Source organism: Zosterops lateralis, assembly GCF_965231275.1.
Source record: "Zosterops lateralis genome assembly, chromosome: 6".
Classification (NCBI taxonomy): Eukaryota; Metazoa; Chordata; class Aves; order Passeriformes; family Zosteropidae; genus Zosterops; species Zosterops lateralis.
The window spans coordinates 9,498,244-9,518,282 of record NC_139761.1 but is presented as its reverse complement, the minus strand read 5'-3'; the positions used below and the strand labels follow the sequence as shown (position 1 = coordinate 9,518,282).

Below are 20,039 nucleotides of genomic sequence, written 5' to 3'. Positions count from 1 at the left end.
GGAATCCTGAAGATTGATTGCTCTTGGTGTTAAGCATCTCGTATCTCTGAGTTTATATCAACACTACCCTTCTTCCAGCAGGAGCATCTGGCTCATTGGCAAGCTCTGAGGACAGTTGTTTTGACTGCTCTGGAGATGCCTCTGGCTGTCATGTGGCTGTTGCCTTGGCCCTGCTGCTTTGTTATTCTAGCTCATCCCATTTTAATTTATTTAGTTTTTGGCTTACCTTTGATTCTGATCAATTGCTCCAGAGACTGTAGTCTTGAATAAATCTTGCCTAACACTCTCATGCAGGGACTTCTATGAGATGCTGATGTTAATTTATTTCAGTGGCTGTTTGCTGATGGAGCTTGGAGCAGTAACATCCCAGCCTGTGCCTTCTGTGCAGGTTTTCCCTGTGAATCACAGCATCAGGCATGTGGAGTAAAACACACATCTTGGAGCATATCCTGCATAATGGCTTTCTCTGAGACTGGAGTTGCAAGCATACATCAAATATTAACAGTGCACAGCCAGTGCCTGTAATGGTGCTGAGAGTCCTGGAATCAGCCACTTGGATTTTTCAAGTTGACCATTGGGAGCAGAGTTTCTGGCCCTGGTGATATAAACTGTCACAGGAGCAAAGAGTAGTGTGTATCAGTTCTGGATTTATATCCTCAATTTCTGCCCCTACCTGGTTGATTGTGTTTTTTATTCATATACCATGTACTTTAAAAACATTATTTTTTTTCAGAAGTGCTGTGGGTTTGGAAGACACATGGGCTTAAATAAACGTGAGTGTTCCTAAAATATTAAAACATCTATTTTCATTAAAGAAGCCTGTCAGGGTCACTACTTCTCATGGTTGAAATTAACAGAGCTGTGATGTGCAGGTGGTGGGACAAGGTCCTTACCTTCACTGCCCTTTAACTCTGACAATCTCTGGAACTGCTGCAGTGCTGTCCACAGTGGGGGCTATATGACAAGCTGTCAGATTTTATAAGGATGTTAGCAAGGCATGATTACACAACTGGTTTTAAATGTATATTTACATCTGTAATGATAATACAGAGGCAACTTGGGTGGCAGGGTTTTTTTTAGTAATTCACTACAAATTTGACACATGATGCCAGAAAACCTTGTTTTAAAAAGAATGGAGAAATTTTCACACCAAGATGTAACTTAAGTCATCACCCAGCAACTATAAATATGCATTTCATGGGCATTTTATGAAATGGAGAGGCAGGTCGGTGAAAGAGTTCACTGCTAATTTGAAATTAGGAACAGGGATGTTTCAATTTAGAGGGGGATATAATGAGTTTGCATTCAGTATGAATGTTACCATGGATTTCATTAGGGCCCAGGTCTCACTCTGGGGCTATAATTTCTATTCTTAAAAGAACCCTTTCTTCTTCTTTACTTGGCCTTTTCCAGCAGGTGATGAGGCAGCTTCTTTTCCAAGGTCCCACAACACAAATTAAAATAAAAACATCCTTTTATGTAGTACCTTCAATTGAACGGAAACATAAATGTATCCTATGATGTTAGGCATTGTCTACAGTTGTGGAATTTCTATAGAGGTAATGTTAGATACAGTAAATGTTTTAGAGCCTTGTTAAGTGTGACTGGTAGGACAAGCTAGTGCCTTTCATCTCTTAGTTGCTGGTTTTAATAGGATCTGGCTTGAAGGGTTTTGAAAGTTGTTGCCAGGTATTTGATTGCTTCTGTGGCTCTGGAGACAAGGCTTGTTTTGTGTGTGTGAGGAGCCTGAAAGTTTGCAGAGGTATTTTTGCCAATCATCTGTGGGCATGTCTACGTGTGTGTGTGTTATAGGCAGACATAAGCTCACTTTGCCCATGGGTTTAATATGTTCATATCCTGTGCATTAGCAGAGTTTATAAACCCTATTAACATGGGTTTTGAGATGCTTTGAGCATGGACAGAGTGGCTTTTTGTCTGCCTGTGGGCATAGCCCCATGGATTTAGATTTGTAGAAGACAAATCTTGGGCAAAGGGAGCTGCTCCTCTTTGATTATATCAGTCCTTAGGATAGTGAGAGGTTGCACATCTTGCAGTTTTCACAGAGCCACTGCAGGGCTTCCTAACAAGCGGGTAACAGGTGGATATTGATTACTATGTTGTCATTCCACTCACGTGAGTGTGACTTTTTGGGTTGATAAAGGCAATTCTTACCCAAGCCCTTCTTCTGAGAGCTGCTCTCAGTCTCTTCATCCCCAGCCTGGATTGGTCCTGGGGCTTGTCCTGACCCAAGTGCAGCACCAGCACTTGGTCTTGTTAAATCTCATGAGATTCCCATTGAATGGAGCCTGTCCAGCTCTCTCTGGATGGCATCCCACCCTTCAGGTGTGTCAGCTGCACCACTCAGCTTGGTGTCACCTGCAGATCTGCTGAGGCTGCCCTCCATCAACCTTAATGAAGATGTTAAATAACAACCAGTCCCAATATGGCCCCTGAGGGACACCACTTGTACCTGATGTCCACTGAGATGGACAGATGGGAGTAGCTGGACTTGCACCTTCTGATTGAGCCATCTCATTTAGGTTCCAAAAGCTGGCCCCTGAAGCTATTCTACACTTTGTAAAGGAATATTGAAAGTGGGATATAAAATGTAGCATAATTAATGATAAAAGAAAGTTTTGGGTGTGATGATGATGGGCTGTATTTGACAGAAGAATTTTTCAAAGTGCATAGAGGGTCACACCTAGGACAAGAGGTATGAAATTAATATAGGAATGATGCAAGTTGGAAAACTTGCTGTGAGCAAGATAGTGTAGGTTACTAATAGTAACTAACATCATCTAAATAGAGCAGTATTTTCAAGTCTGTGGCACTTCAACCCAATCAGCAAGTCTGTGCACAGATATGTGACCCAACTTTCCAAAACTATAGGAACCATAGGGCTGGGAATAATTTTCAGATCTTTAAAAAGTAGTCCAGATTCCCCCACTGGAATGGGGTCATCTATCTCTTGATCACCTTCCACAGATGTTTTTCACCTACTCTTCAGCAATTCTCACATAACAAGATTTCTCAACACCATTCTGTAGCAATTGCCAATGCTCACTCCCCTTTGATAATTTTTCTTGAGTTAACTTTGCTTAAAAATAGAATGATCTCCTTTTGTTACCCAAGTGGGTCTAGAAAGCGGTTTGTCACCAGTCTCTGTAACCACTTTTTGTGCTGGAGGACTCTGATTACTTTTCAAACTTCTAAACTAAATAAACCAAACTCCTTTAATTTCCTACAACATTCTTGTTTTTTTTTTAACTGCTATTTGTCCTGTAGACACTCCTCGAATGTCTATCTCCAGCTGTGTTTTATCTGGGTGGGGTCATACTTCACCCTAATGAGATTCCATGGAGGGATCACTTGATTCTTTGGGTAATGTCCTCCTCCTGCAGATATCCTTTGGGATCTGCATATTTATCTTTTCTTTCTAAATAAGCTGGAGTGAGCAGAATGAGATCAATTACTTCTATGCCATGGCATCCAATTTGAAACTGAGGGACAGCAATGGACTTTACGTCCATCCTAGTCCTCCAGAGATACTGAAGACACAGGACCAACAGGTAGCTGACAGCAGATACAGCAGATGTATGAATTTTCTTGCTGAAGTTGTGCTGCTGATGAGTATTATTAAAAAAAAGGCATCCAAGAATCCACTTTAAAGCTCTGCTAGATGAGCAGCTTGGAGAGGGAGATGGTGTCTCATACATGCCACCTAGTAAGCAAAGGAACTGCAGCAGACTCTTCAGGCAGAGTGTGGCCAGCTTGTGGTTGAGGAGTTACAGATGCTCTTCATCATTCCTTGACTATTCATCCCTGTTAGGACTTTTTTTTTTTTTTTTTTTTTTTTTTTTTTTTGTTCCCTTGATTAAGTCAGGCAAGGACAAAAAGTTAAAACTCAACTCCACTACAATACTCCCTAAATTCAGATGAGTACCCAAAATTTTTCAGCCAACAAGATTTTTTTTTTTTTTGAAGCAGTCAGACTGAGGCAGTAGAACTTAATTAAGATGAAGAATAAGTGAAATCCACTTTTGTAATCATAAAAACTGCATGGTGTGCTAACTGTGCACTGTATGCAGTAATTTGTAGCTTGCAAGGGAGTGCACAATGGGCAGCCTTTTGGTTGTGAAGGCTAAATCGTTTCTGTACAGTCTTCAAGTATTCATTTACCAAATAATTGATAAAACGAGCAAGTGAATGAGACACTAAGAGAGTGTGATCCAATGCCAAATGCTGGTTTCCATAGTTGATTTTAAATCTACATTATGCTAATGATGTTCATTTGGAAAATGTGTCCACTCCCTAACTTCTGCTGCTCAGCGTTCTGTTAATTGGATTCAGATGGTTGGACTGAAACAGTGATAGGGTTCCTATACAGAGGAGTGTTCCAAGCACTTTTTTTTTTTCTCCAATCTAGTCTTTCTAAGCTAGAGTTGCATTCACTGTGGCTGGTGTCCGGCTGTTCTTGAACTCCCTCATCAAAGGTCTGTCTGATACAAATGGGCATGGTTCTACTGGGACAAAAAGAAGTTATGATCACTTAAACATGATGAAGATCTCATCTAGGGTGTGACTCCTCTCCCAGTCCATTGGGCTGGCGGGGCTGGGTTGCTGGTCAGAGTTCATCAGTGAGGGAGTCTGTTTCACCAGGCTCTCAGTGCAATTTGTAATTCTGGAAACACAGCCTGTCGACTGAATTCTAATAGCAGGAACAGCCTTTTGTTTCCCATAAAATGATATTAAGAGTTGGTGTTTCTGAGGCATTTTGGCAAGGCAGCATGTTTCTGTGTAGTGGTGCTGTGCTCTGATTTTCATCTCTATGCTGAAATTCAGGGCTGTTATCTGGGCAGCCTCACTGAACTCAAACTGTATGTGGAGTTGGTGGCATTCAATGTGATGACATCAGACAGTATCATTTTCCCAAGTAGCTGTTCTAACCCATGAGCACTTGGTTTGCTTTGAAGAGGAAAGAGAAGTTGTGACCTTTTATGCAGCTGCGACTCTAATAGGCAGAGTTTTTATAATCTGATTTACTGTGCTCATAGGCTAACCAAAATTTATTCCCTGGTTTCAAAGAAAAATAATTAGAGATAGAAAGCTCTTTATCTTTTAAACAAAAGTGTCTAATTTCTGTAAGAGGTTTTTGTCTGAATTTCTTAAAGTCAGCTTCATCCGAGTGTCTATTTCTGAAAGTAGAATCAAACAAAGGCTTTTCAGACACCAAGTATTGTGTGGTGATAGATATGCAACTATTTCTACACATACTTGCTTGCTGTTCCAAGTGATAATACTTTCCTGAAGGTTTATAAAAGAAATAAGAGGGAAATAACGTGTGTTGGAAGATGGTGTTTTCACAGGCACAAAATCAGCACTGAATTTACATTGTGAAGTTATAGTAAGCCTCAGACCCAAGAGGGAAAATTAAAAGATTACTTAAAACCAACAATAAACATGCAAATTAAAAGTCATAAATTTTAAATGAAGTCATACACTATTAAAAATAAGCATAAAATTGCATACTAGTTTGGATGTGTAGTTTATAGAACACACCAAATGTTAAAATTGGATGAAATTAAGAAAAACATTTTCCAAAGGCAAGTAAAATATCTGTTTAATTAGATTGTAAAGAAAGAAGATTAAAAGTAATATTTTGTGAAACAGTAATTACTGTTTTTCAGGAGTAGTCAGGTTCCTGTGTGTTGATCTAAATTTACCGGTGATAGCAGATCTCTTTGGGGTCTTTTGTTTTGTTTGTGTCTTTTAATTAATTTAAATAGCAACCACTACCTTTATTTTGTTTTCTTTGCACTGAACACACTGCATGGCTGTTTGCTCCAGTACTCAGCCAGCTCATGAAAGCAAATCTGGGAGATCAGCTCATCCCCTCTGGTTCTGAGAGGTTAAAAGCCAACTCATTGCAGGGGACTATACAGCAAGATAACAGGAAAGGCAGCTGAAGCCATTGGGAGGTGGGTTGAGGTGCTGATGGGAGCCTGAGATGTAAATAAACCAGATTGCTCTCATTTCCTCTTTCCACTGTATTATGCATTCCAATAGCACTATTCATCTTTATGACAGACACCTATTGCTTTAACTTTACTGCAGGCCACTGAAGTACATTAAAGTGGGCAGGAAATGGAAATAAATAGAGTTCAGTGGAGCTGCCGAATAACTAAACACGGCACAGTCATTTTTAGTGCGGGGTCATGTGGTTTTGAGCAGATTTATCGTGTTGCTTGGCTTTTGTTAGAAAGATGGGCACTGTTTAAAAGAGATACCATGTAATTTTATTTTTTTATATATATAAATAAGAAAATGTGCTTGTATTTTTTTTTTTTTTTTTTTTTTTTTTTTGGAAATTCTTTGGGATGCCGGAGATGAAATTGGGTTGAGTCTCAGCTGGGTAGAGTCAGGGGGATATGTCTGTGTGCACTACCTCAGGTTCTGGCTGGAAAGAGAATGATGGGGTTGGAGATTTGAAGAAATCCTTCTAGGAGATAGAATGGGAGGAGAGCCACAGTCCATTGGCTTAAATTAACCTTCCACCTAAAGGTAGTGAGACATTACTGTAAAGAGGCTGAATGGAATTCGGCCTTAAAAAAGTGTCTACTTTATTCCTAATGCCTGCATGTTTTGCTCACTTTGGAAATGTTCAGAGCAATGTTTTCAAGGATAGAGAAGTTACACTGCAAGTTCCAGATACCCTTAACCCGCAGAGATGGGACTTCAGGTGAATTCTGTTTTTGTGAAAGCTTCATGTGTTTGTTTTTCCTTCATTGTTTATATTCTGATAAGATGAGATCCGTGACTGAATGAATTAACAACATGGGTTACTTGAAGACTTAAAGCTCATATTTTCACTCCCTTGAGATCATTCAGAAAGTTGGAAACTTTTCTTTAAAAAAAAAAAAAAAATCATTAACACTCTTTTTTTCCCCTTGATTGCATTGAACACTCTCTGGGCTTGCTGAATATAGTGATTGCTTTTTTTTTGTTTGTTTGTTTTCACAATGACTGCTATATAGTTGAGAGCAGGCATTAGCCTTCAAGGTATTTGTCAATATAGGAGATATTAGGGGATATTTCACAATGTCAGGTAAGATAAAAACTAATTTGTAAGCAGCACGGCAGAGACCTGGAAGGACAATTAAGACAAAAAATCATTAACATTGATTCTTTTGCACTGGGATAGTACATTCCTTTCTCCAAAAGCATCCTTTTAAAATGTTGCTCACCTCAGCCTGCATTTAATTATATATTTCAGTGCGACGTTCAATGCTTCTTCTTTCTCTTAAATTATATTTATATCAAGACTTTAATTTAATTCAATTCAATTCTGAGTACTGCTCCGGATACACCCGCACTGCAGAAACCAGTGCCAGGCAAAATTGTGGGTAATTACTGAGGACGGTTGCTGGCAATTTGACTTTTGATCATTTGTTCGTCATCGTTTGTTCGCACTCTGTGCACAGTTCCTCGCTGAAAGGATTAGGTTACAGATGGGTGGGTATTACTTCAGGGACTTCTTAAGTGGGAATCCAGATGCTTTTCTGCCTCCTCTCCTCTTGCTTAGTTTGGGAGTTAGAAGTCAGGAGCTGCAGGTAAGATTTAAAGCTTGTATCTTTGTTTCCCTTTTGCGATGGAAGAAGAGCTTCTTTCTTGTTCTTTCTATTCTTTCTTGTTAGCTGAACAGAAAATCTAACTGCAAACTCTAAGTACTTGGGAAATTACAGATTGAGCTATAATTTCAGAACAATCTAATTTAAGTGCAGTTATCACTGACAAACTGCTTCAAATTTTCAGAATAGTTAGGTCTAGGAAGGTAATTTGGTGTTTCATGCTTTGAAAACCTGTGCTGTAACTGCTGTGACTGGTGCCTAAGCTGTAGATTTTTGGAGATGTTGGACTTTGGCCACATCCCAGTTGCTTTGAGTTATGCCTGTAGTTTCAAGGGCAGTGGTCTGGGGATGTAGTATTTTACAGTTGTGAAGTGTGGGTTTTGTTTGTGTGCCCCACATGCAGCACATTGTGTTACCCCAATAGCTGAGACCCTGCTCAGTCCTCACTTGCTTTCGTGTGGAGGCAGCAGAGCTGAGCTGGTACATCAGAGAGGGAAGCCTGAATTACAGAGACTGTTTCCTTCTCGCTGTTGCAAGCTGCTGGATGTGCTTTCAAATCTGTGCTCCTTTTCCCTTCTCCTGGTTTCAGAGGTAAAGCCTGAAGGCAGGCTTCAGGCTAAGTGCTCCCGTGCTGAAAGAAATGGGTATTTTGCTGTGTTCTAGCAGGAGTACAATCCTGGTTTTCCAAGTTTACCATCCTGCCCAGCTGAACTTGCAGACCATTTCTGTGAGCTCCTCTCATGTGGGCAGTTTGCATGTGTGTGTTTAATCTCCCAGCAGCTGCTGGCAAGCTGGCTTGTGTCTGTAAGAACTGCTTGCTGAAAAGCAGTGGTAAATTCAAGCATTCAGAAAATTTGTCCTCATATAAGAACATGTAATTATCTCATGCCCTGACCTTGCTGGGGGCTGCTGGGCTCCTCAGTTCCTAGTGGGACCATTTATTTCACAATTCTAACAGTCTGTAATGTTTGAAGATCTAAAAATTGTATGCAAAAGTTAACAAGCTGAGTCTTAAATTAGGTTTTTGATTTCTGCAGTGGGAGGGGGAGCTGTGAATGTTACAGCATCACAGTATTCTGCTTATCCTGCTTGTTCAGGAGGAAAGAAGAGCATTTGGAAAGTAGGTGTGACAAAGACAGCATACTTTATTTAAGATGTGGAGGAACAAAAGAGTCATGTTCTTTGTAGCACAGCAGACTAAAGAGCTTTTGGAGCAATGTTTGGAACAGAGGCTTGTGTGTTGTATGTTTAATTTTTGTGCCATTCCCCTCAGCGATTTGCCTACTCCCTTTGTTTGTCTTGCCTGTCTGCTGGTGGAGCTGTAGCGAGGATGGCTTTGGCTGCTTCACCCCTCCCACGTGTGTGTGTCACACATTTGGTCACTCAAGTTTTATTTCTTCCCTCTGTTAAACACGAGAGTGTAACTTCCACCCCAGCCTTGTTAGGGTGCCGGCTGCCGAGGCAGGGGCTCCCCAGGACCAGGCATTGTCACCAGGCAGTAAAACCTCTTTAATGGGGCTGGCTAAACTTTTAAGTTATGGTTAATGCTTTTAACAGTAACTTGTGTTTCCTCTGGCCTTCACGCCCAACCATTAGCCAGGTGTTTTTGTCTCTCAGAGTGGAAAAATAAAAGTAATCTAACTATCCAGCTGGGCCCTCCCTGAGGTGCTGGAGAAGGCTGGCCACAATGCAAACTGGGGGTCACAGAGCCTGGATGTGTGGGTTAAGAGGCTCCTTGTAAAGCTTGGCAAAATATAAGCATTGGAAATGAGATACCTTTTATTTTATTTTTTTTAATACTATAAATAAATTATGAAGTCTAAATTTGGCATGCTGTGTGCCTATAAGCTTTACTCGGTGTAATTTTCTAAATATATATATTTTTAAAATTCATTTTTGTTCCCCCCTTTAATATGACATCCACTTGATTTCTTTGTAACTGCGAGACAGACCTGACTCTGATCTGCCTTATGCTGTAAACTGTGTTTATGGGAGCTAGAATTGGGGTCATTAATTTTCTTTACATCAAAAGAAGTAATTTCTTTTAAATGAGAAGCCTGTTTCACCTAGTAATTCGCTTTAATTGCTTATTTGAAACTTTTGACATTTGATAGCAATTTAAACATTGCCAGATGAGGCTCCTGCAGTTGGGAACATGCAGGTGCTTCCTTGTGTGCCCAAGTTGGATCAAAGGAGTGAGCCCAAGGATGTGCCTGGCCGCAGACAGGGCACACAGTGCTGGAAGGTGCTGTGCTTTGGGGCTGTTTGAATAGATGCTGTGTGTCAGCCTCAGCAAGTATTTGCTCAGAGGGCTCTCCCTTGGAGAAGTTTCTGAGGAGCACTGAGCACGGTGCTGTTTGTTTTTCTTGGGAGATAGACTGCATGGCCTTTGTTTTGCCTGAGGCTAAATCTTGCAGCACTGAGTCTCTGTGGTTTTTTTTTTTTTTTTAGTCTAACCAATAGCACTTTCTGCTGAAAGAGATAGAAAAAAGTTTCTAAAATATTAATTGCTTTTTTTTTTCTGACTAATATCTCTTAATTTAGTATTACCATCTTCTGGGAGGTTTGGTGGGAAAGAATTTTCTTCCTCGTGAGGGTAAGCAAATGGTGCAACTTCAAAGGCATTTTTAGCAGGATCTAAACCTCAATAAAGAGAGAGACAAAAATGAAACAGTGTCTTTCACTTCACTTTTTTGTTGGTCCACTAATATGAATCAATTTATTGTTCAGTCAGTGGCAGGAGTAGCTTTTCTTAGACTGAGAGGTATTTTTTATTTTAAGTCAACAAACGATAATTTAGATTATTGCGGAAAGAGCAACTTTGGTTAATGGCTTTTGGCTGTGGAATTATGTGATGCTAGATATACTTACAGTGGTTTCTATCAACACTGTACTGTGTCTCGTGGGAGATGAAAACTATTGCAGGAGTAGTCCAACAGCTAAACATGAGATAAATTCTGTGCTGCTGCTGCAGAAGTTAGGCAGTGTTTTAGTACTCTCTGAATTCAGAGCAAAGCCAAAGTACCAATGCCAAGACTTCTTTAAAGAGTTTTATTGATGTGCATTGTAATTAAAACCAGAATTAGTTTTCTAATAGGACATTCATTTTCTAGAGAGCAGCTTGGCATAAAGTAATACATTTTTAAAAACAAGTGCCAATCTGTAGATATCCCCAGCATATGTTGGATGGCTGATTTACCAGCTATGTGTGTCCTACTTATTAACGAGAAAATTAAATATTTTCATTTAAAATAATTACACAAATAAACCTTCGGCTGTGCTGTGGTTTCATTAAAACCTTAATTGTTTAGAGAGCTCTGTGAGAGTGTGTGAAGTTGGGTCAGTTTTACTGCCTGGTGCTAGTCTTGATAGCAGATTTACGACTGGGCTGGATTTAATCTCTTGACTAATCTTTACAGTAGCAGGCCTGGGATGGGAAGGCGTTTGTGTGTTTCAGGAGATAGGTAACTCTATCTCTAAAGTGGAAACATGGTGCTGGGTTTTAAAATGCCTTAGCAGCCTTTAAATGAACTAGCCAAGAGGTGGTGGGGAATTGCTCTGTGGAAACAAAATTGGTGTTGCTTTGAAATCAGGGTCTTGTGTGCACATTGTCACACCTTCACACATGGCTGTAGGCTCAAATCTATTTCTCATTAAAGCAACTGTAGCAGAAGGGAATATTGTGACCATCTGGGTTGCAAAGATCAGAAATAACAGTCCTGTGGGCAGCACCATGTAAACTGGCTTTTATGCCCCTTGATTAATCATTTCTGAGGGTAAGGGCAGCAAGACGTTTACCAGGTCACACATTAATTTTTAAAAATACTTTAAAGTCTAATTTTCCTGGGTTTCCGAGGGTGGTATGCCTTTGAATCAAGTTATGGTATTTGTAGGTTCAGCATCTCAACTAACGTTGTTCCTGAGCACGAGTAACATGGGTGCCTTGGATGTCTCCAAAGGAGAGTTAATTAGAAGAATGAGCAGTTATCAAGAAACACTGCAGCTCCTCTGTTTAATTCTGATGATAATTTTCATGCTGGGTCTAATACAAATGAATTCACTTATGGTTTATTAATCCACCATGGGCCTGTTAGAGTATTCAGTGGGAAAAATGTTGAGAGTTACCAGAACAGATTTAAAGTGCTTCTGTGAGTGGAGACCAAATCAGAGAACTTTGTTTTTTCCTCTCCTTTTTATCTTTCTGCACCGTTTTGACTGAGTATGATGTTTTACTCTCCTTTTTTTGCTTCTTTAGGACCCACGATTATCAGCTTTAATTTTCGACAAGCTTCAAGTGCCTGACTATTTACAGAAAAACAGGAATGAAGGAGAGAGCAGATGCGAAACTTGTGCCACTCACTTGAATCAGCTGAAGCAGGAAGCCATTCAGATGATGCACACCCTCAGCCAGACCAGCTACCCAGAGATGCCCGACCTCCCGCCCGGCGCTGGGGCAGTGACCAGCATGGTACCCAGGATGGTCACTGTCTCTTCCCAGAGAGACCTGCCACTCCTTGCTGGGCAGGTGGGGAGGCAGCCTGGAAAGTCACCCAGTAATCTCTTCTCTGCGGCAGAGAGGAAGAAAGGACTCGGATGGTCTCCAGGCGTGGGCGGTTTTCCCAACTCCAGTGTCCAAGTGACAGTGGCCCCCAGTGGTCTCAGTGGTGCCCTGAGCTCTGTCACCATCCAAGCTCAGCAGTACCTCGAGGGCATGTGGAGTATCTCCAGGGTGAACAGCTTCCTGCCTCAGGCTTGTCTAGTAAGTAGTGATAATTCAGCTGCTTGAGTTTTGTTTGCATGTGTGTGGACATACAGAGACATACAGATACAGTTTGAGATCTATACATATTTATCTTTGTGGGGATCAGCTAATGGTATTCTAAGCCATGCTTCAAGAGCTGAAGAGTTAAAGAGCTTTGAAAGATCTTCTGTCAGATGTCATGAGGAATTTGCTTTCTTATCTCACATGATGAGATCCTTTCCTCAGATGTTTTTACACTTATTTTAGGTTCATGTATGCAGGTGATGTTTGTCTGTCACATACCTGGTAACCCCTTTAGAAAAGCACAAAAGGCCAAGTTTGTCACATGTGAAACTCTGGGAGCTTCATGGGATTATATCAAAGATGAACTTGACCCTCCAGACTGGTGCTGAGCTTCTAACGCTGTGTGCAGTTCAGCAGTTGCTGTTGATGGACTGTGATGCACAGGATTAATCTGCAGCTTAGATGTTTTGCTTAACAGTTTGCTGCTGAATAAGGGGCTCAGGAGGTTGCTTCAGAGCCACATGCCTGTAAATGTCACTGCACTTGGATTTTAAGCCTTGATGTTGTTTTCCTGTATTCTGCATGCATTTTACAAACTCTTGTGGGAAATGGAAAAGCTTTTTAGAGGTGCATGTTACCTTTAAAAGCAAGTTTATTACGTGGCTATCTATGGAACCATGCTAAGAAGAAGGATGCAATATGTGGCTGGTTTTGACTAGGATTTATTCCTGACCAGTTTTCAGGTAGTGAAGGGGGGAGTCTATGTAATAATGAAATGTGTACAATTTGAAATCATGGTTTTCACTTAAAGATGACGTAGCAGATCTTGTGAGACCAGGTATTTTGGTGTCAAGCACCTTTACATTTAACATAACGCCTTATGTACTGTTGTATGTAAACACTACCTAATATTGCTTGGTAGCTTCAGCTGGTTGAGCTCCAAGATCATCAGAGATAAATATTTGAGTGTTGCTGTGTAACATTACTTTTCCAGGCTGACTTGTGTTTCCTTCCAGAAAAGGCTTGGAGACTTGATTTCTCCCTCCCTTACTTTTCTCTCTTAAGGAAATTTGTGAATTCACATGCATTCTACCTCTGAGAGATTCCCATTTAAATCCAATGAATCTCCACTGACATCAGGTCATTCACTGAGAAAAGGGAAAATGGCCCATTCAGCTCTTCATAGTTCATAAGGAACTTCTGCTATGAGAGCTTTTCTCTAAAATGTTGCTTCATGCATTAGAGATCAATTTGGCTGTGTATGGTGTATGATGTTACCTTTAAATTGCCTTTTAAGTTTTTTGTATATCACAGAAATAGAGAAGAAAAATGGGGAAGCTGCTGGGCTAAGAAGCCTGCACTCTGAAAGCAGAAGTATTTCCATTTGTCTGCTCATTCTTTGTCTGCCCTTATTCTTGTCCTGAATAATTCAGTAACAGCCAGCTACAGATTTCTTCCTGCTTAACCATGCTGACTGATAGATGTGGTCTTCCCTAACTACTCTGCTATTCTAAGATAAAACTGTTGCCTCATTTAACCCCTGTGAAGGAAAAATGTGTATAATGCAACAGAGCTTAAGTGTGATTTAGAAATGTGCAAAGAAACTCAGTAGCCTGGAAAGCAGTGACCTTTAACGAGAGGACAAACACTGTGAGTGTTGGAGGCAGCTTGGATGTGATCCAGTCATCTGCAAGGATCGTTTAGATTTATAAGCAGTTTTTGGAGAGAAGCTAGTCTTAAGGTTGTTTTATCTCTCCTCTCCCTTTATTTTATTCATTTAAACCCAAATGTAGTTACTGAAGACTGAGTGCATCTCTTTCCAGATGGTGCTCCTTGTGCCTGTCGGAATTCTTCCACTGCCTTTTGTATTGTTAAGAGCCTTGTGTCTGATGAAGTTGTTTGGGTGGGTGCTTCCCCTACGCTCTTCCCCTGAGGAATCACAGGTGTTGAAGGAAATAGGATTGGAGAGATTTCAGGAAACAGCTAGTCTAGTTCTTGTCTAGGACAGTATCCACATGGACATTCTTGTCCAATGCTTTTCTTACATCACTTTACAATTTTTCAAAGACTGGGATTTTCTGAGTTCTATTGATTCTCACATCTGAACTTCCTTCCCTATTAGAAAGGTTTATTTGATTTATTTACCTATTTACCTTTTTTTTTTTTTTTTTTTTTTTTTTTACTAGTTAGAGGGAGAATTTTGTCTTTTCTTTCCTGAAGTTAGGGACAGGGTTTAGGTTTCAGATTAACCCAGAAGAGTATGTTGTATATACATACTTACAGTGATGTCTCTCTTTAGTAATACTTCTGTCTTGTGGAGCAAAGCTGGTCTGGCTAGAGGAGTTCTGGAGCAAGAACTACTGCAGTAGAAAGAACAGCATTGAATGTACTATTTATTATGTGTGACTGGATTTTTAAGACTTCAGCCCCTATTTAGGCAACACACAGCAAAAATGCAGAAGAAAAAGATGGCTCTTTTCCCAGGGAGTTTCCACTCTTGGTTGAGACACCAGTTATTTTGACCACCCTGTAAATACTCCTGTTTCACTGGGAATCTGGACTTACACCTTTTTTCCTTACCAAAGGGTGTTTGAAACAGGTGCTGAACTCCCTGGTGGGAGGCTCCTACCCAATGCCTACCCTCCCAGTGATTTAACTCACTGCTGCATATGAAGTGGGCAGGATTAACTTTACAAATTTGGGAAGACAGAGATAAAGGCTGGGGTTCATCCCAGGCATTTTTTAATGGCCAAACCCCAGGTATTTATTATAACATAATTACTGAGGCTTCCTTTGTGGCTGTGGAAGACCAACAGACACTTCCAAGAGATTCTCTGTCCTTCTCATCTTGGATGTCTGTCTTGGTCTGCCTTGCCCACCAATGGTGCCTGTGCTGGTGCTGGTAGAGCCCTGGTAGGTCAGAGGAGCAAATCCTTTTTTGGATGCAGGCTGCTGTGTGCCCAGTGCCTTCTGGATGTGAAAATACAACCCAGTGTACATCTGCCAAGCCTCAGGAGACCTTGCAGCCGCACACATTTCTCCAGGAGCCGTATTTTTTGTTCATGTTCGTTCTAATAGTGGCAGTAGTGGAATTGTCTATGGAGAGGGAAAAAAAAAAAAATTTGATTTCTGGTCCTCTCATCTCCCTCCCCAAACTCGCATGTATTACCTTGTAATGTCACTTATGGTTGTGAAAACACTTCTGGGCTGAATGTTGGGGGTCAGAAGTGCAGGACGTCGTAAATTTTTAATATGTGTTTGGAGTTCAAGTGTGAAAAATCCATTATATAGATTATAAATTTTTTGAACAGGAACGTGTGTTTGAAGCAGAGTGTGGGTGCTGCTCAAACAAAAATAATAACCATGGGCTTTGGGAGCTGTGAAGAGGAACAGTAATTAAGGATCCGGAGGAAGGTTCAGGGAGGGGAAGACTAGGATTGCAATCAAGGTGCAAAAGGTGAAGATGTAATCAGCTGCTTTACCCAAGTGGCCTGTTGTGAAAAATTACATAAAATAATCACCAGTAGCAGTGATAAGTTGTCTGAGCAGACAGTGAACACAGTGGAGAGGAGGGAGCTGGTGTAGCTCTGGGTAAGGCAGCTGATTTGTGCTGGACACCTGACAACTATAATTAATAAATAGTTTTATATAGATGTTTTTAATTCTAGACTTGACAAGTGAATATAAGGTTACTACTCAAATGAAAAAAAACCCCAACCCATTAGTAATGCTTAGCACTGCCACTCAGTTTAATGCAAAAGGAGAGGACTGAGGGGAGTTTGGGCTTCCCAGGTGTATTGGAATCTGGCTGAGAGGTAGAACAATAAAACCACTGAAAATACCTTGTGCACCTATTAGAAGTATCTACGTTTATTGTGTATTGTACAAAAAAAGAGGTCTTACTGTATATTTTAAATTGACTGTGTTATTATTATGCAGTGTTATGTACTGCATAAAAGTGCTAAAGTAGCCATGCCATGTGATATAAAGACATCTCAGTGAAATAGAGCTTATTTGCAAATTGCTATTTCTTTCATCTTACACAAAATGAAATCCTGGTCACACTGTGTTTCTTACTTGAATATATACAATTGGCACTGGTTATAAGACAAAGTGTTGTGGCTCCTTGAATACTTAACCAGTTTATAAGTGGATTTAAAAATATGTTAAAAAATGCACCATTAAGAAATTGAAAAAGTTGGAGCACTAAAAAATTTGAAGTGCCTTAAGTAAAACTTTAAAAGCCTATGTATGCAAAATTGTAAAATTATCAAAAGCTCAATGTATGTTCCTGAGAATATCCACAAATTTAAATTTAGGTGTGAGTTTATTGCTTGGATCTGTGAGGTTCAGAGAGGGAGGATTCACCCACAGCTCAGCACATGTAAATGGGTGCATAGACTTTAAAGTTAAAGAACTTAAGTTTATTTGTCTTATGTGAAAAACCTATGAGTTATTTTAGTCACAATTCAAGCTTTCCTGTAGTTTGAGTAAACCTTGTGCTTGCCCTAATCTAAACCAGATGAATTTGTCTGAGAGCAGTTCAGCCTCTGTTGACTTTCTTTAAAGCCTCTTTGTTTGTTTATAGGAAGGGTGGCTTACATTTTGTTTAAAAGATGCAATAAAAAGCTGACTGTGGAAAACAGAACAATGACAAGATTTACTTTCCAGCATTTACTTTTTTACTTTGATAAATGTCATGCCAAATGGATTTTTAAATTAATTTTTAAAACCCTTCTTGATAGCTTTCTCAGTGACCTTTTATTAATACAATGTGGGAAATATATTTTGTAATGAAACAATTAAAATACAGTGCATTGACCATAAATCTTGTCCGTGAGACATATGGATGTCTTTGAGCTTTGGGACATTTCTCAGACTCCACATATAACATCTTGATCCTGAAGAAGTCAATGTTAGACAGATGGTGAGGCAGGGACTGCACAGAGGCTTTTCTGTTTTCCCTTTAGCTCCTGCAGTGTTGGTGTCATTGCTTTTGTAGAGGAAGTACATAAAGGAAAGGGGGTGGCAAAAAATACTAATTTTCAAAGTTACTGTTGGTCACCCTCCATAAAAAGTCTCAACAGCAGAAGGAAAGCTTTTGGTCCAAGTTACTAAGTGGTTTCTCATACTAACCTAACTTACGTTCCCATGGAAAAGATCTTTGCTGTGACTGCTGCATGTCAGCTGGGCAGTCATGCCTTGCTTTGAGCTTTGCTGCCTTGGCAAATGCAGAGGGAGGGCTGTGATGTGGGAGGACACCTCTGCCACTGTCAGAGAGACCCTGCCCCAGCAGCCAGGGAGCAGACTGGCTTAGGGAGAGGGGGTTGGAAATTCAGCTTTAAACGTGCAGCTGAAAGTGTAGCCCTCTGTTTTGGGCCGTTGATGGGACCTTTGTGCTCTCTTCTTCTAGATTGTCCCCAGTGTAGTGTGCTGAAGGTGAAAACGAGGTTACTTTTTAACGTATTTCCAGATATCAGAGTGATACAGGAAAAATATAAAGAGTTAACAGAAAAGTTGTTGGCTACAAGATGGAAATGAACATTTTCTTGCGTGAGGGTGTGGATTGCATTTATTTTTATTGTGTTTGACACTTCCACCATGGTATTGGTTTTACAGTTGTGGGACAGCGTAACTATTTGAGGACTCAGACCCTCTTGTGGCTCAAATTACCACCTGAAACAGTTCTTTTGATCTTTCACCCCTCCAGGCTAAACAGTTGCTATTACAGCTCTCAGGAGGAAACAAGTCCATGCTTGCCTCTGTTGACAATTGAAGCCAACAGGCAATAATAAGGAATGTTTGCCCAGACTTCACCTGTAACTCATCAGAGATAGATTTAGGACAAGCAACTTTAGAGATTATGTGGAAATGATAATCCACTGGATTTACCTTTGGTCCACAGTCCATTCTCTCATCTGGAAAGTGTATCATTAGCTACACTAAATAGCCCAAATATTTAAATTTTCCACTCTTGCCTTTCAACTTGTTTCTTTGGCCTTTTCTGTTCGCTTTGCTCCCTTCAGCTTCTTTGGCTTTCTGCTGGTCCATTTATACTCTGAATTTGCTCCACTGTAAATCCTGATGATTCAGTGAACTGATAACCATTGCATCCCCATGCCACTCCAGCACTAGAAGTCACTATACAAGGAAGGTTCATACTTTTTGGCTGAAGCTCAGAAGTGGTGTCATCCAAGATTTGAGAAAGAACAGCTTTTACAAGGCTACTGTTGCATGGTCTACATGGGTTAAGGGTGGGCTGCAGATGAATAATACCCTTTGACTTCAGAAGTTAATGCAGCAGAGAAACCAAATAAATTCAGGCTGAGCTCAGACCTTAGTTGTGTGCAGGCTGGTGGAGGGGAAAGTCTTGCAGTAGTGTCTGTATAGCAGATGAAAGGAATTGATTTGCACAGCTGTATGCAGGTAGGATTGCCCAGTTGTCCTGCTTGTGAAGAATAGTACATGAACATCATCTGTCTTTTTTTTTTTTTTTTTAAAGTGCTTTGAATTTGACATTTTCTCAGCAGGCTGTTTACTGGAATGATGGCATGTTGAGAGTGTGGGCCTTCAGATGGTTGAGCTGTGCACAGTACGAGCATTGCTGAAAGCATCTCCTGTTGTTTCGTGGCATGAATGCCTGAGCATGGGGCAAAAATTGATGCTCTTTGTTGCTTGCAACTAGAGTCACTGTGCTCTGCCTGGTAACTTCTGACAGGAGGTTTAAAAAGCATCAATAGAAAATGATGTATCTATTTTTGTGTTTTAGCACTTAGAAGAGAATTTATGATGTACGGATAGAGTTCATAGATATTTCAAGCATTTCATATGTGTATGTTTAATGGAATGGATTGCCACTTTAGAGAACATAGCATCAAATCAGCTCTGTTAATTGAAAAAGATTTTTCACATTATTGCTAATGATGTGACACAGTTTTGTTAGAGATGGTGCATAAAATAGTGCTACTTCAAGTGACATTAATGTATGCATTTAAATTCCTTTTTTCCCATTTACGTGCATTATTGATTTTATTTCATTGTTGAGCAGCTAATGGATTTATAATTTGAATGCAGTCACTGTAATCAATGATGGGATTATTAGACTTATAAATAGAACTTTAAAACTACGATGAGATAATTTCACAGTGACATCGAGAGTGGGCTGCCCAACCAGGAAGACTGAGTGGATGAGATCCCCCAAAGACAGACAGGAACAACCTCATGTTCAGAAGTCCTGGTCCTCATGAGGGACTTCAACCACTGATACCTGTTGGAGGGGCAACACAGCAGGGCGTGAGCAATCTAGGAGGTTCCTGGAATGTGTTGATGGTAATTTTCTTCTCCAAATGACAGAAGAGCCAATGAGGGGAGGTGCTGTGCTGGACCTTGGTTGTGATCAGTGATGCAGAATCTACTCAGATCCCTGTAGCCAGTGGTGTTCTCCAGGAGTCTGTGCTGATTCAAGTTTAGTTCATTGTATTCATCAATGCTCTGGATGGAGGGACAGAGTGCAGCCTTGGGAGGTTTGCTGAGCAGGAATGGCTGGTACCACAAAGGGCTGTGCTGCCATCCAGCAGGACCTGGACAGGCTGGAGATGTGGATAGAGAGGAACATAATGACATTCAACCAGAGCAAGTGCGAGGTT

At 40.5% G+C, this 20,039-nt stretch overlaps 1 protein-coding gene across 1 annotated transcript in view; it reads left to right on the top strand.

Annotated features, from left to right (window-relative positions):
- Positions 1-20,039, top strand: part of KIF26A (kinesin family member 26A) — a 96,299-nt gene that overhangs the window by 21,791 nt on the left and 54,469 nt on the right. Inside the window, exon 3 of the mRNA XM_083863144.1 lies at positions 11,884-12,387. Within this exon, the coding sequence (XP_083719270.1) occupies positions 11,884-12,387 (504 nt within the window). The remainder of the gene's footprint in view (positions 1-11,883; positions 12,388-20,039) is intronic.